This window comes from Rhododendron vialii, chromosome 3a (genome assembly GCF_030253575.1).
Source record: "Rhododendron vialii isolate Sample 1 chromosome 3a, ASM3025357v1".
Lineage (NCBI taxonomy): Eukaryota > Viridiplantae > Streptophyta > Magnoliopsida > Ericales > Ericaceae > Rhododendron > Rhododendron vialii.
Window position 1 is genome coordinate 3,099,963 of NC_080559.1, and position 14,875 is coordinate 3,114,837.

At 38.0% G+C, this 14,875-nt stretch overlaps 1 protein-coding gene across 4 annotated transcripts in view; it reads left to right on the forward strand.

Moving 5' to 3' along the window:
* The first annotated feature begins 516 nt into the window (after positions 1–516).
* Positions 517–14,875, forward strand: part of LOC131318362 (ABC transporter A family member 1) — a 43,612-nt gene continuing 29,253 nt past the window's right edge. The window contains exons 1-13 of one of the 4 annotated variants that reach the window (XM_058348055.1): positions 517–843; positions 2,551–2,630; positions 3,827–3,998; positions 5,615–5,697; positions 6,846–7,062; positions 9,399–9,625; positions 9,800–9,860; positions 10,021–10,107; positions 11,831–12,063; positions 12,143–12,257; positions 12,340–12,429; positions 12,878–13,080; positions 13,163–13,275. In XM_058348055.1, coding sequence (XP_058204038.1) covers positions 757–843; positions 2,551–2,630; positions 3,827–3,998; positions 5,615–5,697; positions 6,846–7,062; positions 9,399–9,625; positions 9,800–9,860; positions 10,021–10,107; positions 11,831–12,063; positions 12,143–12,257; positions 12,340–12,429; positions 12,878–13,080; positions 13,163–13,275 — 1,768 coding nt within the window. In that variant the 5' untranslated portion in view covers positions 517–756. Of the gene's footprint in view, positions 844–2,550; positions 2,631–3,826; positions 3,999–5,614; positions 5,698–6,845; positions 7,063–9,398; positions 9,626–9,799; positions 9,861–10,020; positions 10,108–10,271; positions 10,509–11,830; positions 12,064–12,142; positions 12,258–12,339; positions 12,430–12,877; positions 13,081–13,162; positions 13,276–14,875 lie in introns of those variants that run through there. The other 3 variants (XM_058348056.1, XM_058348058.1, XM_058348057.1) reach the window with 3 other exon arrangements.

Below are 14,875 nucleotides of genomic sequence, written 5' to 3' on the forward strand. Positions count from 1 at the left end.
CAACTTACGAAATTATAATAGTATCCACGCTAGATTTTTGTTCCTAATCGCTTGCTTTATTTTAAAATTTACTAATAAGAAAGAGTCCATGTTTTTTTTTTCTTCGGAGTTGGCCGACTCTTTTGCTTTTTTTGACTAGAGGAGTAAAGTATGCATATAATTGTTCCAAGAGATATTTGTTTGTGCGCAAAATATTTTAAATTATGCACTCATCTTCAGAAATTTATATAAAAAGTGCATTATAAGGTTTTTTGTGCAGTAATAAAACATTACCAAAGTGAGTGAAATTGGTAATTTTCATTACCAATTCAATACTAATATTTCTTAAACGTTTGAAAATTTTTCTCTCTGTTTTTTTCTTTAAATCTTACCTTCAATTCTTCAAAAGCGATACATTAGGAAAATTCGATCCATATAACATAAAAAAAGTCGACCTTTTGACAAAAGCTTTCCTAATTTTTCCCAATACCAGGAGAAATTAAAAATAAGTAATTGCCGTTTTCATTGAAAAATTCCTCCACTCTCTCTCTCTCTTCTCTCTCTCCTTGCACGTCACGACAAATATGTCTTCGTTTCGATCATCCAAAAAGTGTTTTGCCTCTCCCCTTGCCACCACCTCCTCCTCCCTCAAGACGCCTGTCTCATCTACGGTCTCTCTCTCTCTGAAACCCAACCTCCCCGCTCTCTCTCTCTCTCTTCTTTTCCTTCGGCGGCTCAGAGTCTAGGGCTTGATCAGAGGAGAAGGAGGAGGAGAGGATGGGAACTTCCCAGCGACAGTTGAAAACTATGCTTCGGAAGAACTGGCTCCTCAAAATTCGTCATCCTTTCATCACTTTTTCGGAGGTTCGTTATACACACACAGTACTCGTACTAATTTCTTAGAAGTTAGAACTGTTTTAAAAATTACTGTAGTTTAGTCGTAACTTTAGTTTTAGTTTCTCATTCTCTGTTTTATACCTACAATAGATGACGATTTTTTTGTGGATATCATGTAAATTTCGACGGTATTTTCACTGAATTGGTATTCTCTGTTGTATTACTTGCGTTTGATAGTTGATCATCAAGGAGTGTTCTTGTCGTGTTCCATTAGTATGTTGGGGCCGAGATTCCGTCCGTGGCTAAAGTGGCTAAACGGGCTAAAGGTAAAGGGGATTATTTTCCTTCGCAAAATACAAAGGGAAATAAGCCTGTTTAGCTCCGTAGGGGAACTCGGCCTGATTAGTATTTGATTGCCCGTTTTTTCTTAACCACTTGGAAATTCGGATTTTCAAAAAGGGCTCGGCTGCCTTTGAAGTTCTGTAGCATCCAGATGAAGCTTTTTCCTTGATGACAAAAATTAAGCTCTCTTTTGATTTGTAGCACATAGCAACGTTGCTTAGAAAATTTTGTCATAGTAACATTGCTTAGAAAATTTATCATGAATACTCTCTCTGGTATTCATTGCTGTGCTACATCTTCCTTGCACGTAGTGGGAGATGGTGTGAGAGTTGGGGATAGGGAGCGAGAGCTATAGAAGGTTTGAAGGATTGGAGCATCTATAGGAGCACATACATACTTTATCGACCCATATGTGATTTATTCAGAAGAATTGTTCTTAATATACGTGTAGAAATATGGTAATATTAGAAATTGGCCTGAGTTAGAAAATAGTTTTTTTCCCTTGGGATTTATGCTTGAGAGGTAACATCCTAGTTTGGAATGTGATCCGTAGTGCATGGGAGCAAGGTTCTTACTTGAAGCACAGAATGGCATTTCGGAGCAGATTCGTCACCTCCACTAGGAGGATCCTGCAACTAACACTCTGCGTTATCCTAGTTCGGAATGCGTTCCATACTGTATGGAAGCAAGGTTCTTATTGAATTCTTGCTTGATCCTCCACTAGGAGGATCCTGCTACTAACACACTATGCGTTATCCATGTCGTAACAGAGAAATTGTTTGACTGACAATCAAGTTCCTGGCCTAGCCATTCTCAGTCAGAGGACTTGATATTATCTATTCTAGGTTTTCTCTGCGCATCCATTGCCGCCCTAAAGGCTTGGCTGCAACTTATGCTTTGTGTCATTTAGTTGTCGCAATTGTCTCCCAGCTTCATCCAAGATTAGTTTGTAGTAAACTTTGTAGGCTTTGTCCAATTGGACTTGACAATAGTATAACAGGGAAGCAAAAGAACATGAAAACTTGCTAAAGAAAATGGTTACTTCTCTTAAACTCCCGTCATCAGTAAACCAAACAAGTCATTAATATGTGCCCAGGCAATTACACTCGTCGATTTTTTCTCTCTTTATATTTGGGTTTGATTGAGATATTTAAAAAATGTGTATGTGTTGTTTATTTATGCTACTTATGAAAGAAAAACTGCTTGAGCGTATTTACTGGATTTGATCATCACATCACCTGCACCGACTTCTTGTTTCTGGTGTCATGTTAGATTATTTTACGTGGAAGTTGGTTGATGATTGTAATTTCCTTTCCCGTTTATTTATTTTTATGTGTCAGCTTTCTTAGATGCTGTGGCACCAAATTGTTCTATTTGTTTCTGTGCTGGCAGATAGTGCTTCCAACTGTTGTAATGCTCATGCTAATTGCTGTAAGGACCCGAGTTGATACACGACTTCATCCAGCACAGCCGTATGTATCTATTGCCCTATTTCAAGAGTTCATGTTGATTTTTTTTTCTTCAGCTTTCTTAAGCAGTTGTTGCTTTAAAGAAGAGAAATGCAAACTTTCCTACTTGTCTTTGGTCGATATATGTGGATGCTTTTGTTCTCCGGCCCAGGAATCGATATGTATATATGTGCATGTATGTGAATTGCATTCCCTTTGTCCTAGAATGTTATTATGTCTGTGGAAACTTTATATCCATCTATAAACCAATTGGCAATCAGTGGAGAGGTCCCAAATGTTTTTAAGTGGTCACCCATTCCACTCCCAAGCAACATGGGACTCTATTTCGTTAACATCCCCCTCACGTGCAGCCGTGTTTGAGGTCTGTCATAGGGCCACTTTTTGGGTCCTATCATCGTGCAGCACTGGTCTCCCATCGTGGGGTGTGGATTGTGAATTTTTAAAATGTGGGGTGGAATGGGCTCCGCTATGATGCCATGTGGAAATTTTATATCCATCTCAAAACCAATTGGCAATGAGTGGAGAGGTCCCAAATGTGTTATTAAGTCATCACCCATTCTACTCCCAAGCAATGTGGGACTCTATTTCCTTAACAATGTCAATTCATTTTTTTAAAGGTACATGAATTTGTTGCACTGTAACTCAAATTAGAAGGTATTGATTTCTGACATCTCCCCTGTCCCCTCATATAAATTATTCGTGACCATTTGTAAGAGAGAACTGTTCAAAAGTAAAGGAGTGTTGTTCTTTGACTTTTCAAAGTGGATATGCATTTTGTGACATCCGAAGTCACAGAACTAGGATGTAAGAGATTTCCATTGAATTTTTTTTTTATCTGGGTTTTTGCTAAGCCACCAAATTAAGGATTTCGGTGAAAGAAAAGGATAGAAGAAAAAATTTCAACCTAATTGGTTTCTGAATGTGGTCTTAAAAAGTGCACAACTAAAGCTTAAAGCTTTTATATATGGCTTGTGTGTAGTGACACTTCTATGTTTGCGAATTTGTTTTCTCTGTTAGAGAGGTGTCAATTTGAGCCTTAGGCCTTGATGGTCTGAGAATGTTTGAAAAGTATCCAGTATTTACTCTAAAACCTTTAGGTATTAGGGAACAGACCACTTATTTGAATCAAGATGTAAATTTCCAGCTTTTATGGCCCTTGTGGTAAGTGATTAACATTATCTTATGCATATTATGGGCAGTTACATTCAAAAGGAGATGTTTATTGAGGTGGGAAAAGGTGAAATTTCCCCTACTTTTGTTCAAGTTTTGGAGTTATTGGCGGCCAAGGGTGAGTATTTGGCTTTTGCACCGGATACAAATGAAACCAGGATGATGATCGATGTATTATCCGTAAAATTTCCTCTACTGAAGGTACCCACTGCAGTACTATGTTCATGTTCTTGTAATTCATTTTCTTTCTCTCCAGTTGTTCAGCCGTGATAGGTATGTCATTTCCTGGAATCACAGTTTTGTCTGCATGCGTTGGCATATGATTGCATGTATATTTGCTGATCAAAAGAATAACTGCACTGCAACTGGTTAGTTAGATGGTTTGTTCTTGGAAAGTGTAAGATGACTTTTTCCACTACTTTTATCACGTTGTAGTTACTTCCTTTTGAGATTCAAAATTCTGTTTTTCCAGTTGATGTGTTGAGTCACAGAGATAGGGACATGGAAAATACTATTCGTGGCATTGAAAACTTGCTCTGCTGTTCTACACATCTGTCTGTTGAGTATATGTAAGGGGCTATAGAGATGGTCCCAAGAGAGCTATATTGATGGATGTTGAAGTTATAGAGATGGTTCTACTTGCCGTAGTGGTTTCATGTTGTGTGTAGTACAACAGTAGTGACAAATTGGCAATTGGAGCCCTGATTCTTTTGGTCTTTTACACAACTTTGCGTGGAAGTATACCAATTCAAATAATTTTACCTGAAACTCACATTTATTGGGAATTGAAATGGTGTTTGGTAGTTTTGGTGAATGTTTAAACCTTATCAAATGTGTGTAGTACTTTTTGTGCTAGTTTAAACTTTACATCACTATGAAGAGACGCGTCCTTGCCACAATGACTGATTTCATGGAGTTGCCTACCTGCTTCATCTGTGAGTCCGTTAGTAAGAATCAAACTTCGATTCAGCATTTTGGCAATTTTTGGCATTTTTTGTTAGCTCCGCCGGTTTTTAGGATAAAATATAAAGTTAAGTTTTAAAGGTAGTGTTTTTAATTCAACAATCAGTGACTTCATGTGTCATATCTTTAAGTTACTCTTCAAACTGCAGTGTTTTGTTTGCTGAACTTTTCTCTTCTTATGGGTTTTGAGGATTTTTTTTGTTAGGCCAGGTGTGGCTCAAACTGCCTCTCATTTTGAGTGTTTAATTCATCCCTTAGGGGTGTGTTTCCAGTTTCTTCACCTTCTTTATTTGTATGTAATTTATGTGTTAGCTATCCAAAAACTACGGTCCCAGGATGCTTTGATTGTTTTTTTTTTTTTTTTTAATTCTGGATTTGTACCATGTCAAACACAAGGATAACTGATAGAGCTGTGTTTTCACCATGGAGGGTAAAAGGCAATTTATACAAGTTAGGTGAAACAACAATCACTACTATTAGCAACATAACTTTATGACCCTGACAAGGAGGAATTTCTGGATCTGACCTTAGTACAGATTCCAAAACAGACTTGTTATGCAAAGGACTGTACTGTGTTAACTGCATTGCATTACTAATGCCTTTCTGGTCCTTGGCATTATGTCATCTGAAAGGTGATAGGTGTAGTCTCCCGTAAGAAATGGTGTCTTTTCTGCACTATTTGGTGGATTTAAATTGGTGGCGCTTCTTCATGCATTTGTTGCCTGTTTTTATAGCTTCGTTTCTGCGTCACTAACTGAATATACTGTTTTTACTCTTGGGGGTTGCACAACTTGATTGAAAGGAAAGCTAGATGTTTTTGGTCCCAATCGTGACTCTAGTTTTCATGTTTGCAGCTGGTTAGTAGAATTTACAAAGATGAATTAGAGCTTGAAACCTACATACGCTCAGATCTTTACGGTGTCTGGCACAAAGTCAAGTGAGTTATCCTTCTTATCTTTGTATTTATACAAGGGCATGTGTTTAAGAAAGTCATCTTATCATATTCCTAGACATGAGATGGGTTAAGGGGATGTTTGTCTGTCCTCCTTTTTGGTTAGTAACTTAGTATACTTCTTAGGAGGGTTATACTCTAGCGAGAACTTGTAATTGTATCATTTTCTGCATTCCGCCTTTTTCATTTATTTGGTTATTAGGAAAAAAGAATATTTTGATGTGACTTCCATTGATTTACTAATGTTGGAGTGTCAAGTGATCAATTCTTAATTTAAGAGGTTATTGAGAGTGCTTCTTTGACAAATGGAGATAAATTGGTGTGGTCTCTCCATTCATTTGGGGTTTTTTGTCTTGTAAATCCTAATTCAATGAGATTAGTGAGGATCCAAGTTTCCCAGTATTTGCTTTGAAGTTGATTTAGAAAGCATAATGCCTCTTAGGGGCAAAGTATTTACTTTGAAGTTGTCTCACTTGAAACTCAATGCCATGGGTATGAATCAGAGAAGCAGCAATCTTTCTTTCTCGCATTGTCTCGTTGCAATGGGCTTATGCAGAGAGAGGGTGTGTTTCTGTGGATGAGGAGGATTCTATGGTACCTTCTTCTAGTGCTCACATACTTTGTGTTGATTTGGGGAGTTAGTTTTAGTCCCAGAGCAAGGATTCTTTGTTGATGTTTACTTTGCTTGGAAAGAGATTATAGGGCTTTATAGCAGTAGGAGTCCTAGGACATATGACCAATATGGGATAAGATTAGGCTTCAACACATATTTTCAAAACGATGTCTTTGTTTTTAATGACTAGAGATTGGAAAGCTGTTTGTGATGTTGTTTTGTTTTCTTGTGGTAGTGGACTTTGTTCCCCTTCTCCTCAACACATATTTTCAAAACGATGTCTTTGTTTTTTGTTGCTTATTGAAAATAAGATGTAATTGTGCTTGCCTTCATTTTGTACCTTCCTAAACTGTAGAACTTGCACGTGTTTTGTGGTCACTAAACATGTTAAAATTCAATTTTCTTTTTTCAGTTTGATCTAATTGTATCTTCTTAAAACTGCTGAAGGACTGGCATAATTTATTCTGGGCTAAGAGCATACAGTGATATTATGAGTTTTTCTTTTTCCCTCTTTGAACAGGAATTGTTCGAACCCAAAAATCAAAGGAGCAATAATTTTTCATGATCAAGGTCCTGAGTTGTTTGATTATAGCATTCGCCTCAACCACTCATGGGCTTTCTCAGGATTTCCGGATGTTCAGACTATCATGGATGTTAATGGCCCTTATCTAAACGACTTGGGATTGGGTGTCAACCCTGTACCTATTATGCAGTACAGCTTCAGTGGATTTTTCACTGTATGATCTGTTGTCCCTTTTCACTTTCACTTTTTTCTTAAATATATTTATTTGTTTCTTGTTTGCAAGTACACATTCCTTAAAGAGCACATACACTGGCTGCTATAATAATGGTTTTTCGAGTAACACAGTTATGATATTGCTATCTAAAAATTGCATTTAACTGCAAGTCTGCAACTACATTCACATGTCGTTTGTAAACATCTGATGGGTGGAAATTGATGTCAAAAAATCTTGGTTACAATACTACTAAACTGTGTTTTTGTTAATCAAGATTGGAGGAAGTAGATGATACACAAGGAATATTAAAGTTGATGGTACGGAAGAAACATTAATATAATCGATATGTTGAGTTTGAAAGATTCATTGCTACAGATGATCCCCCTTGCATACCTGCATGCAGACAGCAGGAGAAAGGGTCTATCTCATTGCTGGAAAAGAGAGAAGCCGAAAAGAAATTGTATTGCTAATCAAATAGTGATTGGAAATCATACATGACTAATAAGACTAATGGCTGGTTATTTAGGCAAACCCTAATAACCTTAAGCAAACCCTAATAAGAGAGAAAGACTATACTACCTTGATGATAATGCTAATAACAATAAGATAAGTACTTGACAGTTATTAGTGAAGCTAGCACCAAGTATTTATACATTTGCTACTCTGGTGTAGTCATGATGCATCGTTGTATTTATCTTGATTAGAAACACAGGATTTGCCAAGGAAAACTAATGTTTGTAGGGTCTGAATATCTGTGTGCACACTAAGGAGCTGAAGAGATGTTTAAGATGGTAAAATGGAATTAACTTTTTAAAATAGTGTCAGTGCACAAAAGTTACTGAATCTCTACATGTTCTTTTGCTTGTGAAGTATCATATTAGTAAATTACCATTAAATTGGGCGCACAATCCAATGACCAGTTATTATGGAATCATTGTATTAATTGTCAGGTTTGTGCAGGAGTGAATGGATTCATTGGATTAAGTTCCTGATGCCTAGGGGCCAACATATTCCAAGGTTTGGTTGTGAAAATTTGGGCCTGACAAACCATTCGAACCTGACTAGTTAGCTCATGAGATGGGTGATAACCCTGTAACATGGGATCCAATTGCCATGAATGATTGGCCCCAACTTATCTCATTCTTCATCCAACCCTTTCCGATCTGAGTTTTTGAGATATCCTATTATTCCGATCCCTGGTATGCATTCTGGTCTTTGTTCACGTGATTAGTTAATCTCCCCCAATATCCAATCGTACAAACAGCCGCCATATGGTTACTCTAGTCCTGATTAGGGAGGGTATATTGTGCATCCAGAAAGTCAGGCTATAGTTTGCCTGAATTGTGTGTTTTTGGATGTACAGAGTTCTTGGCTTAAGGTTTTCATGAAGTGGAAGAAAGCTTTCTAGGGTTTCTGGCTGAAAAAGATTGACTTGATTTTTAAAAGCTGCAGGTTGTTGTTGGGAAAGGGGTTAGGGTTGGCTTGGGTGTGAAGTTGGGTTAGCAGGGATAAGTCTAGGCTTTTAAATAAGAGCTTTGTTGGTAGTGGAGGGGTTAGAGAACCGTAGTGTTTATTTGGTGTGATTTATGAGGTTATGGAGCTGCATGAAACAATAACGGATCTGATTGGTGGGGCTTTAGAGTTTAGAGCTGAGAATCTAGACTTTTAAACAAGTGGTATGGTTGTCCACATTAGCAGATAATAGTGATATAGTTGAAGAGAAGAAGAAGGAGGAGAATAAGACTCAAAGAATCTCACCAAAACTTGCTTGATACCCACGAAGGTAAAGGCATTCTGTCAGACTCCATGTAATAGAAGAGCTACTCAGTTATTGATGGGCTGCTGGTTCTCCTAGTTATACTAAAAATACAATCCCAAAATAGGTAAACAAGGGCATTTGACCAATTAGAATATGTGAGACCTAACAAAGCTGCTGCATTAGACCCAGATAGCATGTCACCCTTAAATAACCCATGGGCACCGGTGCAGCTTATGTCCAGCATTTATAAAATGACCAAAATACCTTACTCAAGAAAACTTACGAACTCTGATCCTTCTAACCTATAAAACACATTAAAAAAAAGGCTTTAATTGACCCCAACCATGGTTATATAAAGCACCGTTACCTCCTACTCGTGTTCAAGACAAGTTCTAGATTTCCTCTTCCGTTCATTAGGCACTTTGCATCTGAAAGTTATGGTTTTCCCTTAAGTTGGCTAATGACTTACATTACCTGGTATGCAGCTTCCCAAATTGTGTTATGAGCTTTACGCTTCCATTCTGGATGTTTATTCTTTTCCTTACTTTTGTGGTTATGTTTTCAATTCTTGTTGCAGCTTCAACAAGTTATGGATTCTTTCATAATATATGCTTCCCAGCAAACTGCATCTAAGTTGGACACTGATGCTATTGAGTCACCTTTGCATTCAATTGATGCACCTTCCCCACCTAAGATATCATGGAGGCAATTCAGCCCTTCCACAATAAGGCTGGCTCCATTTCCAACTCGTGAATATACCGATGATGAGTTCCAGTCCATCGTCAAGGAAGTCATGGGAGTGCTGTACGTGCCTTGTCACATTCTTAACATTTTCAGTTATTTCTGTTATGAAGAATGTCAAATGTGTATCATATTTGTTGAGCGTAACCTTTGTTGGTCGATATTTGTACCCTTGAAAAATTATTTTTTAGTTTAGAAACTATGGTTGAATACTTGACTCGGAATTTGGATGATCAGGTATCTACTGGGATTTCTGTATCCAGTGTCTTGCCTCATTAGTTCTGCTGTGTTCGAGAAGGTTTGAAACTTGTACCATACATGCATAACTATTGGACTCAGCTTAAAGCGTTTTCCGAAGATGATATGTGTAGATGTGATATGCTTATAGTATTACAAAGAGAGGTCTTTGATTGTAGAAATGTGCGGCGTAACCATATCTTTCATTTCTGCTACTTCAGGAACAAAAGATAAAAGAAGGTCTCTACATGATGGGTCTGAAAGATGAGATATTCTACCTTTCTTGGTTCATCACTTATGCTTTGCAGGTAAATTTTTTCCACAGTTAAAGTAATAAATATTAGTCATTTTGTTTTTTGTACGAGACAAGTGTTTATTCCGAGGGTTAGGGGGGCCACTGTTTTAGTGGTATTTTGAGAGTAGCCACCTTGTGCATATATTGCCAAAGTTTAGGTCTGGCTCCAATCCTTCCCCGCCCATACCCCCAATGATTGGGCCATTGGGGACTAGATGTGTTTTGTTATTGTTGTTGTTGTACAAGCGTTTATTCCAAGGATTATGTTCTTTAGTTCTGCATTATTTTCTCTGTGCTGTCTCTGCACCCCTATCTTGTTTATCGCTAAGCAGTCATTTAGGGGCCTTAGCTGGTGATTCGGACAGTAACCAACTGTTCATCTCGACGAGCTGGTTTATAACTTATGCTTTGCAGGTAAAAATTATTCCACAGTTTGAGTAATTAAGATCTGGTTCCATTGATAAGCAGTCATCGTCTTGATGGGTGACCTCAAATCCCAGTTTATTATGCTGGCCGTTAACAAGTACGAACATTTTTTTAGAGGGAACAAATTTTGCACTTGTGATGGATGAAGGACTCAATAGTTTTTCTAAATCTTCAAACCTTACGAAGAATTGGATTAAGATGCACTAGAGTGTGATCTCATGTTTATTCAACTTGTTGGCTTTCATATATGCTTGTAAATTTAGTAGAAAATTTGTTTTTGATAAATGTGTATTGGACAGTTTTTTTAATGTGAATGACTATCATGACTGGTTCACTTGAATTTCGAGGATGCCATGTTTTAGGGATCTATTTTGAGCCCGGTGGAAACGACTTGGCTTGAGCTTTTTTCCAGTATCTGCTGATAATGTAATATGGTTGTTAAGGGGCCACTTGTTAACTAGTGTTGGGCGCTGGGAATGTGTACATAACCTTTGGCTTTGTTGCTCAAAATGGCTACACACCGTGAGGGGGTTGAAGTTTGAACGTCACGTGGAATCTGAAGTGAGATTTTCTAATTCAGAGAATACTTTGATGTTTGTTTATCCAAGACAGCAAGATTCAGATACAGATCAGCATGTCGAATTCAGTTAATAGTTAATACCAGAAGATCACTTGGTTCTTGGCAGAAACTCTTTTTGGGGATCTGTCTCTAATGTTAGTACTTGCGTAGGGTTTTATTATATTACATGGAGGAAAAAGTTTACCTTAATGCTGTATATGAAGAATTAGGTTCTGAAGAATGCAATTATTAGGGTTTAAAATAGAAGAAGAGGACAAGAAGGTTATTAGGGTTTAAAATAGAAGAAGAGGACAAGAAGGAAGAGGAAAATAAAACCTACTCAAAACCAGTTGGCAATGAGCCGAAAGGCCGTTCAGGCTCCCATGCAGAGAGGCAAACAGGGGATACATAGCATTTAGCATTAGAATTGCAGTTGGAAGGATTTTCACTTTTGGCACTGACAAGGGTAATAAATCACTGACAAAACTGGGGGTCTTAGCCCGAAATTTTGATACCTCAATACCAATTGGAAAATAGTGGAGGGGTTGTCCAGGCTCATATACTAGGCTTTGTAGTTGTTATCTTAATACCCTTTTCACATGTAGGTATCCGACTGCAGATACAGATGTGTCCTATCCTATCCTATCACAGATGTTAATGGAAGCAGAAGTGGTTGAACAAAATCTTAAACATTCGTTTGTGAGTCTTAATGTTATCATGGGATTTTACATGTCTTTGTTTGTCTACGCAGTTTGCAATTTCATCTGGGATCATCACCCTATGCACAATGAGTACCCTTTTCCAGTACAGCGACAAGTCGGTGGTTTTCATGTACTTTTTTCTGTTTGGCCTCAGTGCAATAATGCTGTCCTTTTTGATATCTACATTCTTCACACGAGCAAAAACAGCTGTGGCAGTTGGTACCCTTTCATTTCTTGGGGCCTTCTTCCCTTACTATACCGTCAACGACCAAGGTGGTCCTATGTGAGTACCATGTTTGAATCTTCCTACTGGATTTTTTTTCCTGCAATGCATATTAATAATCTGTTTTGTGTTCAAACAGGATATTGAAAGTCATTGCTTCTTTACTTTCACCAACGGCATTTGCTTTGGGGTCAGTTAACTTCGCTGACTATGAGCATGCACATGTTGGACTTCGTTGGAGCAACATCTGGCAGGTAGGTAGTGTACGGATGGTTTGTCTTTTGTTTGAGCTATCTGTATTGTTTGCTGAAATGCAGCACAGTATGATTTCTGCAGGCATCATCTGGAGTGAATTTTTTGGTCTGCCTCCTGATGATGTTGGTTGACTCAATTTTGTATTGTGGGATTGGTCTTTACCTGGATAAGGTATACCTGTGAAGCTTTATTTTTACTATTTGTTTCTCTTTTGGTGTTGGATGTGTTTTTGGAGTTGCCTTGTGTACTATGTTAATTTTCTATCTTCTTAGTTTAATGTAGTTAACTAGAGCTGTACTAGTTCTTCTGTTGAGTACTTCTTGTAAGTGTTGCTAGTGAAACTGTGTTCTGATTGGTTTCTTGTGCAAGGAAATCTTATCAACTTGCTTAATGACAAGTGGTGTTCTGTGTCTACTTTTAATACCTTCAGTCAGACAGTTTTCTTGTGGTTTGCCCATCTTTCAAATTATGGTTTATGAGCTTATGCTCTCTGGCATATTTATTGTTTTTACCTTGCATCGATCACTTCAGATGTCATTTGTTCTTCCTTATGTCTAGTTCTCTCTCTTTGTTGTACTACCTTATGTGCGAGAGTTTTGGAAAAATTTCATTTAATTAGGTCCTTCCAACGGCGAGTGGAGTCCGTCATCCTTGGAATTTTTTATTTCACAAGTGTTTTGGAAGAAAGAAAAGTCCCAGTGAACATTGGGCCTCCAGCTCGGATGTCGCCAAAGGAGCTGTCAATTTTCCTGGAAATGATGTTTCTGAAGCTGTTGTGGAAGCGATAAGCTTGGAAATGAAGCAACAAGAGCTTGATGGCAGGTAGAAGGTCCTAAACATGCTACCTTACCGCAACTCCAGTACATGGCTATTTACCCCCTTACATTTGCAATTGAATTTTCAGATGCATCCGGATTAGGAATCTGAGGAAGGAGTACACTAATAAGAAAGGGAGGTGTTGTGCTGTGAAGTCTTTACAGCTCACCTTATACGAAAATCAGATACTCTCACTGCTAGGTACTGTTGCAAGTAGAAAAAAAAGAAACAGCATAACTTCCTCATTTTTTACTTGTTAGTGGATTATGGTTTTTCTAAGCTTTTGTTTTCATAATCTTGACCTAATTTCCAAGTATCTAAAGGATGCAACATTTTATCATTGCTGCTGAATTGGTAAAGTACTTTCGGACAAAGTTTCCTTTTTAACATTTACGATTGTGTCTGGAAGGGTGGGAGGGTTGGAAGACATTGGCGGAAGGCATGGATCCTTGCTCCACTGTGTCCTGTGTAGGTTCTTCGGATTGTGCGGAATAGAGATCCTCTGCATGGCTGAAGATTTTTTTTTGACACAGCTGAAGATTTGGTTTAAGATTATTTTATTGAGTTGGGTGTCCAGCAATGTTTCCCCGAGTCTGGACACTGTAGAGTTCCCAACTTTGATTTAGAGAGTACCTCGTTTTGCCACCGACCCTTTTTGGTTGGGGTGGTGTTGTTCCGTATGTTTGGTGGCATTCACTCTTTCGTTCATAATCGGGTTTGTCCAGGAAAAAAAATAAGAAGAATAAAAAGTAAAAACACAAGCATTTTATGTTTTCTTTGGGATAAAAGTTAGTCATCATGACTTCATTAATAAGTCTGTCTGAAACTCATGGAAAGTATGCTATCCTGGTAGAGAAATTGTGTATGATGTGTAATAGTTCAGTGCTTTTGTCATGCTCTATCACCCGATTCACCCTCAAGCTTGGGCTCTAGATTCTTCTTCTCTCTTTGCCCTGTCTGTCCTTTTCTTATCCACTAATATTATTGTATATAGTCAGTGGCTCTCAACAGAACCTATTGTTTTTGCCTTTTGGCCTTTGGCAACCATTAGGTGAAAACGCCATCTAGCCCTTTAACTACCTTGTTGGCTCTTACTCAACTAGTTCTATCTATGAAATTTCAGCCCTCTACCATGTTCTAAAGGATTTACGTGATGCTGAAAATAATGTGTTCACTGATTGCGGAATCTTTGACTATAGTAGTTGGAGTTCATTAGTTTACTTCTGTAATTATGTCCGCAGTTATGTAGGAATCCATTCCAAAGACCATTACTATTTTGCTCAAGTTTTGAATCTTGTGTCTGCATTCAACTGAAGAGTTTTGATGATGGACAGCGTTAGGAAACTTGTTCTGAGATTGCTTGCCCTTAGTTTCATGGTGGATTAGGGTTAAGATAGGCTAGTAGGATTAGTGTTTAGCTTTTAATATGGCAGAAAGTTTTTGGGGATTGGGGAGAAATGGACAACATTAGTTGATGGGGTTATTGTAAAATACTAGGGACGACAATAGTTTATGGGGTTATGTCACTAGTTTGATAGTCAAAGGGGAAGGCAAAGGATTGGAGTTCATTAGGCGGCTTATTGTTCTTGTTTTGCAGACCTTAACCTGGGACCACAAAGCTCTTTGTAGTTCGAAGATGATTGCTACCAAGGTGAGACCAAATTCGCCATAGTTGAACTCTACTGTATCACACAACTAGGCTTCTTATGAAATTGAGCACCAACGGTTGTAAAAAAGGGTGTGCAGCAAAGTCACACATAGGTTTGGTATGGAAGTGTGACACCAAGAATTCTAGCTTTTG